This window comes from Giraffa tippelskirchi, chromosome 4 (genome assembly GCF_054371585.1).
Source record: "Giraffa tippelskirchi isolate mGirTip1 chromosome 4, T2T-mGirTip1v1.2.pri, whole genome shotgun sequence".
In the NCBI taxonomy this organism is placed as follows: Eukaryota; Metazoa; Chordata; class Mammalia; order Artiodactyla; family Giraffidae; genus Giraffa; species Giraffa tippelskirchi.
The window spans coordinates 79882871-79901416 of record NC_137278.1 but is presented as its reverse complement, the minus strand read 5'-3'; the positions used below and the strand labels follow the sequence as shown (position 1 = coordinate 79901416).

The following is an 18546-nucleotide window of genomic DNA, read 5'->3' as shown; positions in this document are numbered from 1 at the left end:
TGGTTAGCAGTGTTTAGTAGTTGGTCACTCCCTCCATCATATTCTTTATTTGCCTTCCAGGCAACCGCTCTTGTTTTCCTCCTGCCTCACTGTTTGTTCCTTCTCAGTCTCCTTGCAGATCCCTCTCCTGTTGAAGGAACCCAGGGCTCAGCCCTGCTCCTCTTCCTTTCTTTCCTCCACTCCATTCTTTGGTGACCCCATTCAGTTTCATGGCAACTTTATGTTGCAAATTCCCAAATTTCTATCTCCAGAACAGACCTTCAGCTTAAACTGCAGATTATTCAATTGCCTACTCAGCTCCTCCACTTGAATGTTTTACATATATCTCAAAGCGAGCAAGTCTGAACCTGAACTTCTGATATCTCACACCAAGCCTGCTCCTCCTGTGTTGTTGTTCCCTGGACAGGTGACTGGAAAACTCCACTGTTCCAGGTGCTTGGCCAACAATCTTGTGGTCATTCCTGCGTCTTCTCCATCAGCAGATCCTGCTGGTTCTACTTACAAAATACATCCAGAATCCAGCTGCTTCTTACTACCTGTGCTGCCACCATCCTGGGGCAAGCTACCATCTTCTCTTGCCTGGATTATTGCGAAAATTCCCAACTGGCCTCTCTACTTCCACCCTTGCCTCCCTACAATCAATGTGCAATACAGTAGTCACAGTGATCCTATACAATGTATATTAGATTGTGACTTGTTAAAAACTCTACACTGCTTTGAGTCAAAGTCTTCCTGTAGTCTTCAAGGTCCTATGTGATTTAACCCACCCACCAACCCCTCCCACCCTCACCTGCCCCTCATTTCTCTTTAACCTCTCATTCTCCCCATTACTCACTCTCCTCCAGCCACATGTGCTTTTCTGCTGTTCCTCAAACACATCAGGTGCTCTCTTGCCACAGGGCCTTTGCAACAGCTGTTCCATATGCCTGGAACACTCTTCCATGTCCTTTAAATATTTGCTCAAATCTCACACTTACAGTGAAGCTGGAGCTGTTGTAAGAAGAATGCAAAACATTTGCCCCCATCCTCCTGTGTTCCTGTCACTACTTTGCTTTATTTTCTCCCTGCAAGGTCCCTCCACTTATCTAGGTTATCTTTGCTAGGTTATCTTTTAACCTAGCAAATAAATGACTTATTATGTCTATCATTTCTTATCTGTCTCCCCCACTAGACTTAAATCCTATGAGGGCAGGGATTTGCTTGGTTCACTGATAGCTCCAAGGGCTGAGAAAGTGCCTTGGCAGATAGTAAGTTTGCAATGAATATTTACTGTATGAATACATGACAGGTTACTGTCCCACTGGGCCCACTATGAGGTGCTCTTGGGTAAAAATCCCACGTTATCACCTGTACCCCACTCGCCCCACACTGACAGTGGACCTTGATAACTGAGCTGAGGTTACACGTTGCACCCTAGCCAGAAAATAAGTTTTTTGCTTCTATTTTGGAGAGGTGGGATTCACAAGGTGAGAATTTCCCCCCAAACGGAAACATTGTTCAAACGGTACTAAAGCAGCCTTGAAGCTATATTAGGCTATGGAAAAAAATCATATTTTTCATCAACTTCCTGTTACTTTAAGAAGTGAACACAAAGGATGCATTTAATTTAAATAGGAATGAAGTGACAATGCTTTTAGAAAAAAAAACAAAACTTCACTTTCCATCATGTTGGAGGATATTGGTTTAATTCATATTATTATTCCCACTGATGCTTTACATAATATGGGACATAAAAAATGTACTGCAAATAAAAGTTCTTTTCATTCAAATGGAGAAGAAAATTATAGGTTCAAAAAAATCAAAATATCAAAAGAAGTTGATATCAAAAAATAAAGGTTTCTACATTTCAAAAAACCTCACAGTGAAGATACTATCAAATTTGTGATGATTGAGATACACTTTATGGTGAGCCTCTGAAAACCTTGGCTTTGAAGTTGAAGCTTCTGCTTAGAAACAGTGTGAGTAGAGCAGACCTGTTCACATTTTGACAGAAGGGCAAGTTTAAGAGTCCTTTAGTTCAAATATCTGTGAATTATCCTCTGTCAGAAACACTCTTCAGAGGGTCAGACAGAAGCTCTTATGGAAGAACAGGCGTCCAGCAGCCACAATCCTGTTTTAGGGGAATCTGTTGACTTGGAACTCTCTGGCACTGTTAAGATCCCTGAGACAACTGCCTTTTCTACTCTGTTCAGCTGACATGTAAGGACTCAGTAGCAGCAAGCCTGCTATCGCCCAGAGGAGTACGACTTCTTATACTTGGAGATGAGCGCGTCTGTTTTTCCAAGGCTCACTCTGTAGCAGTCCACTGGCACCAAAGAGCCAAGCGGTGGCATTCTGTCCAAGCACTCCTGGTTGCTGGCTGCGAATGAGGATGACACTGGCTCTGATACAGCAGCTTTTTCTGCAGGAGTCAAGCACTCTTCACCTCCAGGTTCCTCTGTGTGGCCGCCCTGGGAATTCAAAGGGCCGCTACTCGCCTCACCGCCCTTAAGGTGCCTGTGGTGATCTTCGCTGAGTAACAGCACGAGGGTCCCACCAACACGAAGCACTCTGGGACCAAAAAGAAAAAAAAAAAAAGGGTAATTAGTATGAGTATTTCTTTTTTTGTAGACAACAAACAATCCCACTTTGTTTAAAATATTTGGTGTTCTTAATTTGAAATTTAATTTTAGCCATTTAAATGCGAGGATTTTGATAATTAGGTAGTATCTTCCATAATGCATATTCATTATAGTAATTATGAAATCACTAGTACAAATCTGCTTTAATTATCTATTTTTACTCTATTTAAAAGGCAAGCCTCAAAGTAATTTGTAGTCACGGTTTAATAAGTGATTGTACAAAGGAAAAGGCAAATGAAAGGATCCTGAGGAATCTGAGTACATGAAAGGGAGCAGGCTCAACAACAGCAGAACAAAGTCCCCAGGAAGGAGTGAGGACGAAAACAAAGAAAGGGCAACAGGGAAGACTCAGAAATGTCAGCCTGTGAAGGAGGATTCGGGAGAAGGCAATGGCATCCCACTCCAGTACTCTTGCCTGGAAAATCCCGTGGATGGAGGAGCCTGGTGTAGGCTACAGTCCATGGGGTCGCTGCGAGTCGGACACGACTGAGCGACTTCACTTTTACTTTTCCCTTTCATGCACTGGAGAAGGAAATGGCAACCCACTCCAGTATTCTTGCCTGGAGAATCCCAGGGACGGTGGGAGCCTGGTGGGCTGCTGTCTATAGGGTCGCAAAGAGTTGGACACGACTGAAGCGACTTAGCAGCAGGAGGAGGATTCACTTTCTCAATCGTCTGACCAAAGTCTATACAGCACTTCTGTGGAAACAGTAATGAATGATTGACATGCAGTCCCGAGTTGCTAAAGAGATGACTGAGCAGTGGGAGAGAGAGGCAAGGAAAGAGCTAAAGAGTATGCATGGCAAACGCCACTATCAAGGCAAGTGTGAGGGGCTCTGGAAACACCTTGGGTGGGACCCAAACCTGGGCACTCAGAGTGGGGAAGACTCTCAGAGGGTGAGAATAGCTACAGTGGGTGTGAAGGACAAGCAGGAGTGTGATGGGCCGAGGGACCGGGGGACTGGAGCAAGGGGGTGCCCGAGGCAGGGAAGGGAGCAAAGACAGGAAGCTGTGGAGAGAAGGAGGTACTGAAAGTAGTCCAGCTGGAGGGGGAACCAGAGGAGGTGGGATGAGGGGATGGAAGAGCTCTGTCTGGAACATGCTGAGCATGAGGCCGACAGACAGCTGGGCGTAGGGCCTAGAGGTTGTCAGACGAGGGTTGGAGGTGGAGATTTGAGTTTCCCATAATAAGTGGTAGATAAAGGCAGGTGGTACTAGTGATAAAGAAACCACCTGCCAATGTAGGTGACATGAGAGGCAGGTTCGATCCCTGGGTGGGAAAGATCCCCTGTAGGAGGAAATGGCAACCCACTCCAGTATACTTGCTTGAGAATCTCATGGACAGAGGAGCCAGCTGAGCTACAATCCATGGGGTTGCAAAGAGTCCGACACAACTGAAGGAACTTAACAAACACAAAGCAATAATGGGGGATGAGATCACCTAGGGTGGAAGAACAGAGAGAGGAGAGAAAAGGGGTCAAGGAACAGGGACTTAACATTCAAGGAAGGATGGAGAAGGAGGAGCCCATGAAACAGCCAAGGAGAAGGTCTGAACTATGGTGATATCATGGAAGCCAGAAGAGCAGAGTTTCAAGATGGGAATGAATGGTCTCAACAGTGTCAAATGCTACAGGACTAGCAAGTGATAAGGGTATTAGTGACCCTGGGGCAGCACTCTTAGTTGGGGGCAGGAGCCAGTGCTGGTCTGCAGAGGCAAGGCAGGGGGTTGGAAGGTGAGGACAGCAAGTGTAGACTTTTCTCTGAGGAAACTTGGTTGTAGAGGTTAAGAAACCAGGTGACAGCTGGAGGACCAAGACTTAAAGGGAGCCCTGCCCCCACCACACCCAGCAAAGAGGTCAGGAGCTGAAGTAGCTTTCCCTCATCTCAACGGTCCGCCAATCTAGACGAGTCCGTCTGCAAACGACATCACAGATTCATCCCCTTCATTCTATGCTCTCCTCTGCCCACACTATCACAGCCTGGCAGGTCTTATTTCCAAATCTGTCATCATCCCCCAATCCTCCAACCTCCCCTTCTGAGTTTCCACACCAGACACAACTGTACATCCCTGCGAATCTCTCGACCATTAAACTTCAAATAAACTCTCGACTCCCACTTGCCTGCTTCCCTTTGCTAACTGTGTGTTCCACAAACGGACCTCCCTTCTTGCCCCAGGACATCCAGCTCTGCTGTTCTGGGGCACTGACACCCACTCATGCTTCTCATGATGCTTCTCATCATTAATGTCTCAGAGTTCAAACGCCTCCTTGGAGAGGCCTTTCCCTGAGCATCTGTCTAAGGAAGGCACTGCTGCTCTCTTAGTCATTCTCTGGCAAAAATGTCGTCTTTAGTGTTCATCATATCTATCATGATCTGGAATTATTCGGTTGATTTATCCATGATCTGCATTGCCATGCTGGAGTGCCAGCCCCATGTGGGCAAAAACTCTGTCCTGTTCGCAGCCAGATCCCCACTGCCTAGTACAGTGTGTGGGTATAAAAGGCCACAAAAATGTCTGGGGAAGGGAGAGCTGGATCTGGAGAGAATGAGGAGGTGGACAGGTTGAAGGTAAGAAAGAAGTGGGCAGAGAACAGTTCCTGAGGAGGCAGGAACCAAGGGGATAAACTCTTGCTACTGGGAGAGGAGGAGGTGAGATGATAGGTGTGGCTGGACACCAGGGGACAGAAACAAAAAACACAGGTATCTCTGAACACATAGAAAAAACACAATTAAGATAATAAATGAGATACAATTTTTTACCTACCATATTAACAAAACTAAAAAGACTACCACACTCAAGATGGCACGATTAGGGAAAAAATGAGTATTCCTAAAGATAAAAATTGATATAACTTTTTTGACAGTAGTTTAGCAATAATATATCAAAGATATTAAAGTACATAACCTTTGATCCAGCAATCTCACATCTAGGAAATTATTCTAAGATATAAGAGCAGAAGCTGTAGCAGCAGTAGAATTCATAGTGACAATTAATGGCAAAGATGGCTAATATTTATTGGTACCAAGGGCTTCCTAGGTGGCACTAGTGGTAAAGAACCTGCTTGCCAATGCAGGAGATGTAAGAGATGCGAGTTCGATCCCTGGGTCAGGAAGATCTCCTGGAGGAGGGCATGGCAACTGACTCCAGTATTCTTGCCTGGAGAATCCCATGGACAGAGGAGCCTGGTGGGCTACAATCCATAGGGTTGCACAGAGTCAGACATGACTGAAGCAACTTGGCATGCACATATGTATTATGTGATGAATATTGTTTTAAATGCTTTGTATATCATTTAATCCTTAGAATTCAAGTATATTCTGTTGCCATATCCATTTTGCAGATGAAGAAACAGAGGCACTGTGGTTTTAAATAACTTGATCATTATATTCAGTTTGAAAAACTGTTTGTGCAAAGATGGCTCAGAATGTTATTCTTTATTAAAATGAAACGGTGGATGTTACCTAAATATCCATCCCTAAGTTCTGTAGGCTACATAATGGTATATATATACAATGCAACCACTGTGGCAACCACTGAAAATTATCATGTACATTATAACAACTGATCAGAAAGATTTATGACATATTTCTGAGTGGCAAAAACAAAGCAGATTATACAGTGCGGTAAATTAAGGATGATCCTATTAACATAAAATTGAAAACATCTATTTGTGTATGTGTACATGGAATGATGTCTAACAGGACACTCACCAATTAATTTATTGTAACTTTTTTCACATAATGGAAGAAAATAAGAAAGTAAAAATCACCTGGAATCCTGCTACTCAGAGATGACCATTTTTGATAAAATGTCCTTCTAAGCATGTTTCCACATTGATATACACATAAATTTCTTACAAAGAAAGCTATTCAGAAATTATAAAGCAATATGTCCCAAACTGTATTCCTCTAAACACTAGTATAGTATGAGAGATTATTTCTTGTATATATAAAAAAGAAACCAACTAGAATTATGTGGTCAATAAGTTGGGGAAGCTCTGTATCAAACAACATAAAAGAGATTATTTCTCTTTTACATGTGAACCTGCAAGACTAGGGGTAGATGACACAAACACCCAACTTATTTGAACTTGGATGGCATTAGGCCTTAACTTTCTACCACTTATCTCTATTCCAAGCAGTCTGGTATATTCATTGTTTTTTGAACATGCTTTTTGCTTCATTATTACCCAAGAAATACTTGCTGAATATCTGCATATGTAAAACATGGTGTGGTCTCCTTTTTCATTCTTTGCAAATTTATAAATTTCACTGAGATCATGCTTTTTCCATGAATCCACCTCAAGTCTTCTGGGCATTTAGTGACTTCTTCCTTCAAGCCAAACAAGTTAAATTTCTAATTTTGCTCATCTGGTTGAGAAGAAAGCTCAAATATTATACTTCTCTGTATTTCTCCTTTGCATACATGAAATTGTTATTGCTGAAGTAAATTAAAGGAGGAAATAATTGAGCTGAGAGTGCAGAGCTCACACCACCAGAGCAATCATCTGTCCGACAATTTAAAATTCTGATTGCATGTTCTTTCTTGAAGAATCCAGTGCTCTGTTACACTCAGGACCAAATATTTCCATTGCCTATTATAAACATGTTTATTTTGTATTTTTTCTTATTTTTAATATAATTCCCCTCCATTCCCTTCCACTTTCTATCTAGAGCCTAAACTACTGGTAAATCATTGGGAAAAAAGTTATGTGTACTTTAGATATATTTATATATATGCCCACCTATTTCTCAAAAGCACTGGAAGTGTTCTACACTGAAAAATCAGGTCTGAGCTAACAGTTACTGACAGCTTTCTAGGCACCTAGCACTGTCCTTGCTTCCTTGGTGGCTCAGCTGGTAAAGAATTCGCCTGCAATGTGGGAGACCTGGGTTTGATCCCTGGCTTGGGAAGATCCCCTGGAGAAGGGGACAGCTATTCACCCCAGTCTTCTGGCCTGGAGAATTAGCACTGTCCAAAGAGCTTTAAATCTATTGACTCCTCAGGCCAGTGCTATCAAGTAGGTACTATTATTTAAAGATGAGGCACAGGGATTGAGCAACGTGCCTATGACAGAAATGACAGAAGAACTATTGAGTATTCTGACCCCAGAGACTATGCTCTTCACCACTGTGCTACGATATATGGCCTGTATAAAACCTCAAACCAGAAAAAGTCAAAGGCCAAACCATAAAGGCTGAGGGCATGTGGCAAGGAAGCTTGGTCGTAGGAGCCAGGAATGTTCCTTATGTCCAAAAGCACAATTTTTTTCTTAAAATTTTTTGCTTTTTAAATTTTTACAATGTTGTGTTGGTTTCTACCATACAATTCGAATCAGCTGTAATTCTATATACATCCTTTCTCTCGAGAGCTTCCCTCCCTTTCCCCCATCCCATCCCTCCCCATCCCATCACAGACGCCAGACTGCGCTCCCTCTGTGACACAGCAACTTCTCACCAGCTCTCCACTTTACACATGATAGTGTATATATGTTGATACTACTTTTTCCATTTATCCTACTCTCTCTGTACCCCCCCAGTGTCCATAAGTCCATTCTCTACATTTTCATCTCCATTCCTTCCTTGCAAATAGGTTAATCAGTACTATTTTTCTTTCTGGGCAATCTTGAATGTCTTCCTGATTCTCGCGTAAATATTTAAATTTCTTGAAACAACGTGAGGGTGGTCATATCTATTAGTTTCATTTTCAGTTACTTAGAATAAAAATCAAAACTGACCAAGAGAAAGTCAGGCTGGTCTAATTTTACTAGTGATGAAAGGACAGTCTACTCAAACACTGCCCTCTAATGACTTGTGAAGATGTTTAAAATACTTGTGAATATGTTTAAAAGCACTAGATCATCAGGTAGGCTAAGCCGCCACCTCCAGTGCAAAGTTCCAGGTTGGGTGGAAAGTTTCATATTAAGTGTAACATGCTCTTACAGTAGTATCTCACCACGGGCTAGCTTAATAGTACAGCTGGTAAGTTACCTTGCTAGGCACAAAGGCTGTGGTTATTAATCCTGGGGGCACCACAGAATCACCTTGGGAGATATTAAGAAATACTGGATGCCCAGGTTCTACCCTGGACTGTTAAATCAAAGCCTCAGTGAGGAGGAGTGGAGAATGGGTATCAATGTTTTTCAGAAGCTCCTGAAATGATGTTAATATGAAATCAGCACTGCAAAATCTCGAGGGAAATGCTCCATCAAGCAGAAAGGGATACAGGAGCTCAGGAAATGTCTGAGTTACAGGTGCTGAGACCCCAGGTGATGTCATACGTCAGGTAACTGTGGAACAGGGTTACACACAGGCTCCTGACCGTGTACTATGTTGTCCTGCACCATCAAACACTCAGTTGGGACAATTTAATACAAACTGACCCCATATCCATGTCCCTTCATTCCTCTGTGTATTCTAGGTTCTCCTGAAATGATCAGGAAAATTCATATTCAGGTCTCACTGTCTGAACCTCTCAAAGAAACACTTTCACTTCACTGCATTATATTCCCTGAGGTTGACCTTAGAAAATTACATGACTAGCACTTCTGCATTTTCATTTCAAACCAACAGTGAAGGCAACCATTCTATATGACTGAATGTTTTGTATGTAAATTCTGTCCTGTTGCTCAGTAGCTCTGTGATCTTGAGAAGGATAATATTTCTGGGTCCTCATTTCTCTCCCTGTAAAATGTGAGGGATTAACACATAGGAGGCAGGGCTGGGGGGAGAATCAGAAGTAAATATGTAAATTAACTAGCTCACTGACTGAAATATATATCACTATTTTAGACTTTCAAATTTTTGGCTATAATGAAAAATTATTACCTTTTCCTGAGTAAAACTTATAGTATGATGATACAGAATAACTATATCAAGTTTATAACTATATAAACTGCTGATTTGAAACCTTAGAAAATTAAGCTATAAAAACTCTAGGAAATTACTAAAATATAATCAAATCTTAAATGAAGAGCTACAATACATTTTGGTTAAATGCTCCATGGCTCAAAGATTTTGTAAATACACTCAACAACTTACCTTTCCATCTCCTGCAGAGTCCTTTTGATGTCTTTTCCTAACTTAAACTTTTTTCCAAATGGAATATCAGAAATAATAATATCGACACTTTCTGAAGGCAATGGCAATTCTGAAATACAAAAATGAGAAAATTCTATTACAGTAAGTTCAAACATTTACAACCTAAATATGAGAAAACTGAAGTACACAGGATTATTTTTGCATACTAAATAAAATTTAAGGCTTCTAATATTGTTTCTAAGGAATGACAAGATCCTGAAGGCTTTCAGAATCACTAAAAATAGATGGTACAATTGTTGTATTCTGTTCTTTTGAAAAGTGGTTTTTCAAGTGTAATATGACATAAGTTAAGCAGAATTTTAAATTAACCAAAAATTAAACTCTTTAAAAATATTACATGAAAAGAAAATTGCTAGATCCAAGAAGAAATATATTAGGATGCCTAGAAAAACCTTTTACAAAATTATATCCTATAACTTTCATTTTTCTTTTCATGATCATATATAAAATCTATTTGTAGATCTATTTTAAGAGAAGTGACCCATAGGTTTCATTGTATTTTTAATGGTGACCCCAAAGGTTAAGAACATCCACTGAAGTCCTAAGACTAGAGAAAAAGTTAAACAATCAATAATCAAGAAAATGACATCACTAAAACAAAATACAGTGTTTGATTATCAAATCTAAATTTCTTTCTTAACTTTACATTTTATTCTTAGAAATTAATTACCATAAGGTAATACACCCAATCTTAACTTCCACATTTTCTGAATATACTTTTCACTTTGCACTTTTTATACTTCTACCACCATCTAAATTTAAATAATTATTTTAATTTTGGACAGCACCTAATTCTATAGAAGTACAATAGAATTTAAATAATCTTTACTATTCTGAATACAAATTTTTGTTGGCAGGAAATTTAAAAACAAAACAAAAAATCCTGTTATCTGGGAAAGTCTAATGAATGAACACTTGCTAACAGAAGAAAGAGTGGGTTGTTAGAAAACAAGTAATGGGATAATATTTTGTTAGAACTAGGCAGGGAATCCAATCTGCTTGCTGACACAAGAGATGTGGGTTCTATCCTTGGGTAGAAAAGATTCCCTGGAGGAGGAAATGACAACCCAATCTGGTATTCTTGCCTGGGAAATCCCATGGACAGAGGAGCCTGGAGGGCTACAGTCCATGGGACTGCAAAGAGCCAGACATGATTGAGCAAACTGAACACGCACACATTGATACAGGACACATCCATTTGAACACTGTAACTATACTTGTAAAACTACTAAAGGCAATGAGCAAACATGGTTATCAAATGTTTATACATGAGGAACCAGGCAGTAATTTACTCTTGAGATTGAGCCCAAGTCTTTTGCTTACATAAACACACAACAAACATGAGTTACCCATCTTCAGGTTTGGATTTTTTCCCCTTCTGGTAGGTCTATTTTCATTTGCAATTTTTCTACTCTGTACTATAATTTACCTAGATGAAGGAATAAACATCACTGAGACAGAAGAGAGTAATCTTTTACATAGAACCAGTGTCATCTTCCAATAATAGAACAGAAAATAATCTGAGCTTTTGTGCAGGCTCTGATATCAGCTTGCATTTGGCTCTGCCACTTACTAGCTGTGCAACTTTGGGAAATTATTGCTTTACTTTTCTCATCTGTAAAATGGGATAAGAGTACCTATCTCAGAAGTTAACATGTGAGGAACCTACAGAAAGTATCAACAGACATTGCCTGGCACACAGTGAGCACTCAGTAATTGTCAGCTGTCGTCAGTATTTACAACGTCCTCTCTACTGTGTATAAGGAAGGAGATGACAGCCAGGTGGAGCCAGTGGGTCAGAATCCTTCCAGGAAGCTCTGCAGAACTTAGCAATTCCTTCTCACGGCTCCTCAAAGACCTAGTGGGGCTACTACTTCCAGGTGGGTCTCTTTCCAACCTGCCTTTCCCTTAGCTGTGGGTTCTTAACATGCGGTCCCCAGAGAAGCAGCATCAGTATCACCTGGAACTATAAATGCAAAATCTTGGGCCCTATAACCAACCTTGATATTTAGTGCAGATCAGGATCAACTGAAGGGCCTGGTAGAATGCAAACTGCTGGCCCCACTTCCAGAGATGCTGATGCATAAACTCCTAAAATCACGAGCACCTGACCCATAAGAGTCAACACACAGTAAAATCTTTTAAATTATTAAATGTTTGAATTGTCTGTGAACAAAGAGTTTGTAATTAAGGAGATAAAATTCTGAAACAGAAACATAGTTTAAAACAAGTAAAAAAATCATCTTTTTTACATCTCTGCAGGATGATTCAAAAACATGAAAAAAATGGTAAAAGACTGGTATGTCTTGAATAAAACTGTCCTATTTACTCCCTCCTTCTGGGATAAGTTTGAGTAAGAACTGCTTAAAACCAGGATATAGCCCTAAGATATTTTCTCCTCAAAAGTTTTAAGAGCCTTTAAAATAACTTTCATGTATATACGTAGACAAGAGACTGGGTAAACTGAGAACTTTTACAAGGTTGAGCACATTCTTTTTATATTTTCTTTCATTGTACTTTGTTATTCTTTCCATCATCTAGGTTTGTAACAATGGCATTCTGCCTTGTAATTCTCAGTTGCTCAAATAGTTGTATATTTGATTCAATCCTCATGACTGGTCATTTCACCTTGGCACTCTCTATTCCTCAGTTGGTTCATCTCTTAAATGTCTGGGTTTTATTAATTTTTAATAATTTTTCCCCTTCTGACATGCTTGTTAGTGAAACACTGCCTGAACTTTTTATATTTGAAAATATCTTTGTACTAAAATGACATCTTGGTTGGGCATGATATTTCTGGGTCCCCCTTTGCCTTAGTAACCTTGTAAGTAGCCACTATTTCATTGGCTATTGCTCTATAACTTTGTTTCCACCGTGGGCAGATTTTGAAGTTTACTGTAGTAGATTATGCCTTTTCTTTATTTGATTGCTGCTGGTGAAATTTTTCTTTTCTGCTATCTTTCTCTTTATACTATTCTTTTTGATTTCATAAAATAGAGAATACAAACACTTCAATGAAGTTGAAATTTCAATGTGTATTCCTAATTCAGAAGTCCATAATTAGTCTTGAATATGCAAAATGTAGTTTGGCATCTGGGAGATGATTTTAAAGTACTGTTGCCAGTTTTGTTTTTAATGACTGCAATTTATCAAAAACTCTAAAAACTTAAGTTTTTTTGCATTCCATTTGTTGAATTCTTTGATTACAGATTTCCAATGAATTCTTAAAAAAATGCAACTACAATTAGGCAACTTGTTTATTTAAAAAAGTTTGTAGCACAATTACAAGATACTCTGGCTGATGTACAAAGTAATTCTTCAAAGGTTTAAACATTTTTAAGAAAACTGAAGTATAGTTGATTTACAATGCTGTGCCAATCTTTGCTGTATAGCAAAGTAACTCAGTTATACACATACAGCTCTTTGTTTATATTCTTTTCCATTATGGTTTATCCCAAGAGATTGAATACAGCTCCCTGTGGTATACAGTAGGAGCTTGTTGTTTATCCATTCTAAATGTAATAGTTTGCATCTACCAACTCCAAACTCCCAGTCCATCCTACTCCCTCATCTCTTCCCCTTGGCAATCACAAGTCTGATCTCCCTGTCTATGAGTCTGTTTTTGTTTTGTGGATAGAAAAATTGTTTTCTGTTTTGTTCATTTGTGCCATATTTTAAGATTCCACATATAAGTGATATTATATGGTATTTGTCTTTCTCTAACTTACTTCACTTAGTATGATTAATATCTAGTTGCATCCATGTTGCTGCAAATGGCATTATTTCATCTTTTTTACGGCTGAGCAGGATTCCATTACACACACACACACACACACACAAACACATATGTATATACCACATCTTCTTTACCTATTCATCTGTCAATGGACATTTAGGTTGTTTCCAGGTTTTGCCTATTGTGAATAGTGCTGCTATGAACATTCGGCTGCATGTATCTCTTTGAATTATTATACTTTTGTCCGAGTATATATGCCCAGTAGTGGGATTGGTGGATCATATGATAATTCTATTTTTAGTTTTCTGAGGAACCTCCCTACTGTTTTCCATAGTGACTGCACCAACTTACATTCCCACCAATGGTGTAGGAGGGTTCCCTTTTCTCCACACCTTCTCTAACATTTGTTATTTGTAGACTTTTTAATGAAGGCAATTCTGACCAGTGTGAGGTAGTACCTAATTGTAGTTTTGATTTGTATTTCTTTAATATTTAGTGATGTTGAGCATCTTTCCATATGCCTATTGGCCATTCTAACCTCTGGAGAAATGTTTATTAAGGTACTCTGTTCATTTTTTTTTTTTTTCTTGTTTGGGTTTTTTTTGTGTGTGGTAGTTGAGTTGTATGAGCTGTTTGTATGTTTTGGAGATAAAGCACTTGTTGGATGCATCATTTACAAGTATTTCTCTCATTCTGTAGGTTGTCTTTTTGTGTTTTTTTCTCTGTGCAGAAGCTTGTAAGTTTGGTTAGGTCCCTTTGTTTATTTTTATTTCTATTGCCTGGAACACTGGCCTAAGAAAACATTGCTACGATTTACGTCAGGGAATGCTTTGCCTATGCTCTCTTCTAGGATAGGAGTTTTATGGTGTTATATCTTTTTTTTTAATTGGAGGATAATTGCTTTACAATGTTGTGTTGGTTTCTGCCGTACAACAATGCGAATCAGTCATAACTATACATACATCTTGTCCCTCTTAAGCCTCTCTTCCACCTCCAGTGTTATGTTTGTCTTTAAGCCATTTTGAGTTTACTTTTGTGCACAGTATAAGGATGTGTTTTAACTTCATTGATTTATATGCAGCTGTCCAACTTTTCCAGTACCACTTGCTAAAGAAACTGTCTTTTTCCCATTTTAAACTCGGATTAAAAATTTTGAAATCCAACAAATGGTGAGCAAACAAAAAAGCATGTACTGTCAGGGTGAATTGCTTTTTTTGCATTCAACCATCTTTACAGATAGTCTACGGTTCAGTTACTCTGCGTATATTAAAAATTTTTTTTAAGTGTATTATTTTGATAACTTAAGTTACTATTTCAATGCAGATCATCACAGCTTGTTTGGAGGTAATTATGAATTATGTAGGTACCATGTCAAATTCTAAGTACATTTTTGTGTCATAGATTTCTTTATTTAATAAGAACATTAATCTTCACCAGATTAATGTTCACCAGGATGCTATAGTCTACCAAACAATGCATAAACAGACACAGTACAGTGCTGAGCTAATCTACAGTAGCGTTCACAATAATGAAAGATGTTTCATCTCTGACAGAAAAAAAATTCCTAAATTTCCAAGAATTGGGAGGGAGGAGGAATACTAAACCATTACTGGAATTGACTTAGCTAATTTTCTTTTTGAAGGATCTGGTAACACTGATACAAAACTGGTAACATTTAACTTTCTGCAGAGGTCTTCTGCTAATGGAGCCAATGTATTAATAGCTATAGCTTCATTTTGGTTATGTACATAAGAAAATTTGGAATTGAAAATGAACAAAATTAATTTAGAAGAGTGGTCATTTGATCCAAATGAAAAGTCATGCTTCACAGAGTGATAGTTAAATGCATTTCTTTCTGTTGCATCTGATAAACACTTAATTTTGGCTTGGTCTCCTTAAAATAATGACTAAGTTTTGAAGTAAATGCTAGATGCCTCTATAAACAAGTTTATTTCATTTGGTTACTGCTATCACCGTGGTCCTCACAGTGCATGATAAAAGTAAATAAACATTTTACTCCAGTTGTATGTTCATCAACAGCTTTCTTGAGAAAGAGAAACTCAGTATATAATTTTTCATTAAATATGCACTTTTAAAACCTTATTGCTGCTGAAAGAGTCTGTTACAGAACAGTGTTACCAAACAAAGGGATTTATACCATATGATATATGATAAAGCCACTGTAGCAAAAACACTCAAATTCTCTAAGGTGGGCTTCTCACTCCCTATTTCCCACATGTATTTCATGGACACCCAACCTATCTCTTCTCACATTTCCCCTTACTTCCCAGATGCCAGGGCAACCTGGCAGCTTCATGAATTGTGCAGAATACGGTGTGAACCACAACACACCTGGTAGAACGTCAAGTTTTCTGCTCCCCTTACCAGCCAAACGACCCAAAAGAATGATGAGAACTAGCTTTCTTCAAGTTACCTTTTCCCATTCTCTCCAGATCCCATTCAGGCAGGCAGGCCTTTGTTGTTGCTGCTCCACGGAACCAGTTAGGCCTGAGTTTTGCTCCATGGAACCGGTCAAACCCGAGTTTTGCTTCACCAACCAGCAGCATCTGACACAGCTGCTCATTCTTGCTCAGATTCTCTCTTACTTTCTCATCCCTGGTTGTTTCTTTACTAGCCTCTCACCCTCCAGAACTCTAAGCATCTCATCCTCAGAGAAAGCCTCTCTCTTCTCTATTTGTGCTCATTTCCTAGGTGATCTCATGGATGTAAATGTTATCTAGACTAGTGATGTGCACCGTCTCTCCTAAACTCCAGATCTGTATGTTGACTACTACCTTGAGATCTTAATGGTTCTTAATCATCATGCGGAACTGAACAGGCCCCCAATCTTAACTTGTTCCTCCTGCAGTTTTCTGCAACTCAATAAATGGCAATGCCACCCTCTAGCTGTTCAAGCCAGAAAGCTTAGTCATCCTTGTTCTTTTTCTCACATTTAATCCACTAACAAATCCTGTCAGCTCTACCTTCAATACATATATGTATGTATGTCTGACCTCTTTTCAACACCTCCACCAATACCACTTTGCCCTAAGCCACCACCATTTACCTGGATTATTGCAATAGTTTTGCAACTAGTCTCTTTTTTTACATCCTTGCTCTGCTATTGTCTGTTCTTAACATGGCAGTTAGACTAATCTTTTAAAAAGCTAGGATTTATTTGGCTACTAGATATAATAGAAAACTTTTTTTTTTAATTAACAATTGAGCACTTAACGCTTGTTTTTAAAGCGAAATCTTATGGGAAATGCCCAAAACATGAGAACTGACGATAGTGGAGCTGGTATAGCAGCAATGTTCTGATGGGCAAATTAGTACTTCCTTTCTCACGCTACCAAGGCACTTTGGAGACTGCAAAGGGTTTGAAAAACCACTGCTCTGGAACAATTTATAAAGCTATTCCATTTTTCTTGAAGATCTCAAAAAAAGAGCTTTCTTAAAGAAATTAGGGTATATGAAAACCTGGTTCCAATCTAATCATCCCTCACCTTCCTCTAGAAACTTGTATTGCGCACAGAGTCCAGTTAAAAACCTCGAGAGAAAGATTGAACAGATAGTCACTGGCAGCAAATAATTATGAAACTTCAACCAACAATATGATTTCTTCTTTGAGGCTGCTTTATTATGCTTTATAGAAAAATTATCCTAATATTTTGTTAATAATGCATTTCTACTACTTTTCTACTACAATAGAAAAAATTTTTAACAATATACTGTTTCTCTAGATTATAGGGACTTATCTGTCACCTATTTTCAACTGTGCCAAGAGAATATGATTTTCTTAGCTGAGAATTACATGCGGTCACTTTTCAGGGAGAAAGGTACACTCTTTTGAAAAATAAGAAAATTACGATTATAATATTGGAAATAAACTGAGTATTGGCCCCACAGATATATTACAAGGTATAAATAATTCAACCTTTAGATGAACGTATGAAAAGTGAGTGTTGTTCTATATTATGATTCTAAATGTGTTTATACATGTTTATTTCCCCCAAATGTTTGCATTTTTAATATCTTACCTATAACAGAGACTTTAAGTAACTCAATTTTATCCTTGAGGCCTGCAGCTTGCAGATTGTCATATGCACCTGACAACTGTGAGTCACTGACATCAGCACCCAAATAATACACATCCTATGAGGGGAGAAATTCAAATTATAAATAAACCCATATTTTACGTAGTTGAGAAAATCTACTTGCATTTTTTAAAATGATGAAAATGAAATTAATAGGTTTGTTAATTCAGATTAAAACAAATTTAGGATATTTCTTTAAAATAACTTTCAAGGACCAAAACCTGAGAAGTTTTTGGTAAAATGTTAAAACATTAATTTTTAACATTTTACAATTAATATTTTATAATACAAATGTCTAAGGAATTGAGGGATTTATATAATGCAGGTCATGACTAGTTACTGGAATTCTGTCATAATTTCCTAAATTTACCACAGTATTTAAAGAAATAACACAGTAATTTAATTAACCTTTCATAGTCTACTTTGACTACAATTAAATAGTAACTCATATAATTAAAAAATAATAATCCCTAAATAGACAATCTACCTGTAAGTAATTGTTAAGTGTATACACAACACACACCAATTAAAGTAAAACACTGCTTGGTTTACCAAACTTTTGAACTTACTGGCCATTCCTTAGCAGCTTCCAAAAGTATTGTTCCAAGTCCACACATTGGATCTAAAACAATGGCACCAGCCTATAGATAGAAATGTTGATTTGCTACTGTTAAATCTACTGTAACATGTATTACACAAGAAGCCTAAAACTTGAGGAATCAATCATTTCAGAGTAAAGATTCCTTTCTAAACTTTATTAGGAATTTCAAGTAGTTAAAGGCCTAGTGCAGGTGTCTGCTTGGCATGTTTAAAGCTCAGGCAGGAGAGCGTGTGGCCCAGGCGCGGTGAGGGGGAGAGGAAGTGGGGATGCCCCAGGCAGCTCCACCAAGATGGGCTGTGTAGAATTACAACCACCACGTCCTACAGGTTTCAAACACTGCAGCTCATGGTACAAGCCTACAGTATGACTCCTGGGGCTTCTGCTTCTCAC

General features: G+C 38.7%; 2 protein-coding genes across 7 annotated transcripts in view; one reads left to right on the top strand and one right to left on the bottom strand.

The window, feature by feature from the left end:
- Positions 1 to 18546, top strand: part of TMEM178A (transmembrane protein 178A) — a 474083-nt gene that overhangs the window by 140058 nt on the left and 315479 nt on the right. The gene's annotated exons all lie outside the window — the stretch shown is intronic.
- THUMPD2 (THUMP domain 2 tRNA and snRNA guanosine methyltransferase) overlaps positions 1664 to 18546 on the bottom strand; it is a 39564-nt gene continuing 22681 nt past the window's right edge. For 2 of the 6 annotated variants that reach the window (XM_081483200.1, XM_081483203.1), the window contains exons 7-10: positions 18125 to 18196; positions 17499 to 17613; positions 9663 to 9771; positions 1664 to 2550 (exon numbers count right to left, since the gene is read on the bottom strand). In XM_081483200.1, the coding sequence (XP_081339326.1) occupies positions 2226 to 2550; positions 9663 to 9771; positions 17499 to 17613; positions 18125 to 18196 (621 nt within the window). In that variant the 3' untranslated portion in view covers positions 1664 to 2225. Of the gene's footprint in view, positions 2551 to 3943; positions 4063 to 9662; positions 9772 to 15892; positions 17614 to 18124; positions 18197 to 18546 lie in introns of all 6 variants that reach the window. The other 4 variants (XR_014051556.1, XR_014051557.1, XR_014051558.1 and 1 more) reach the window with 4 other exon arrangements.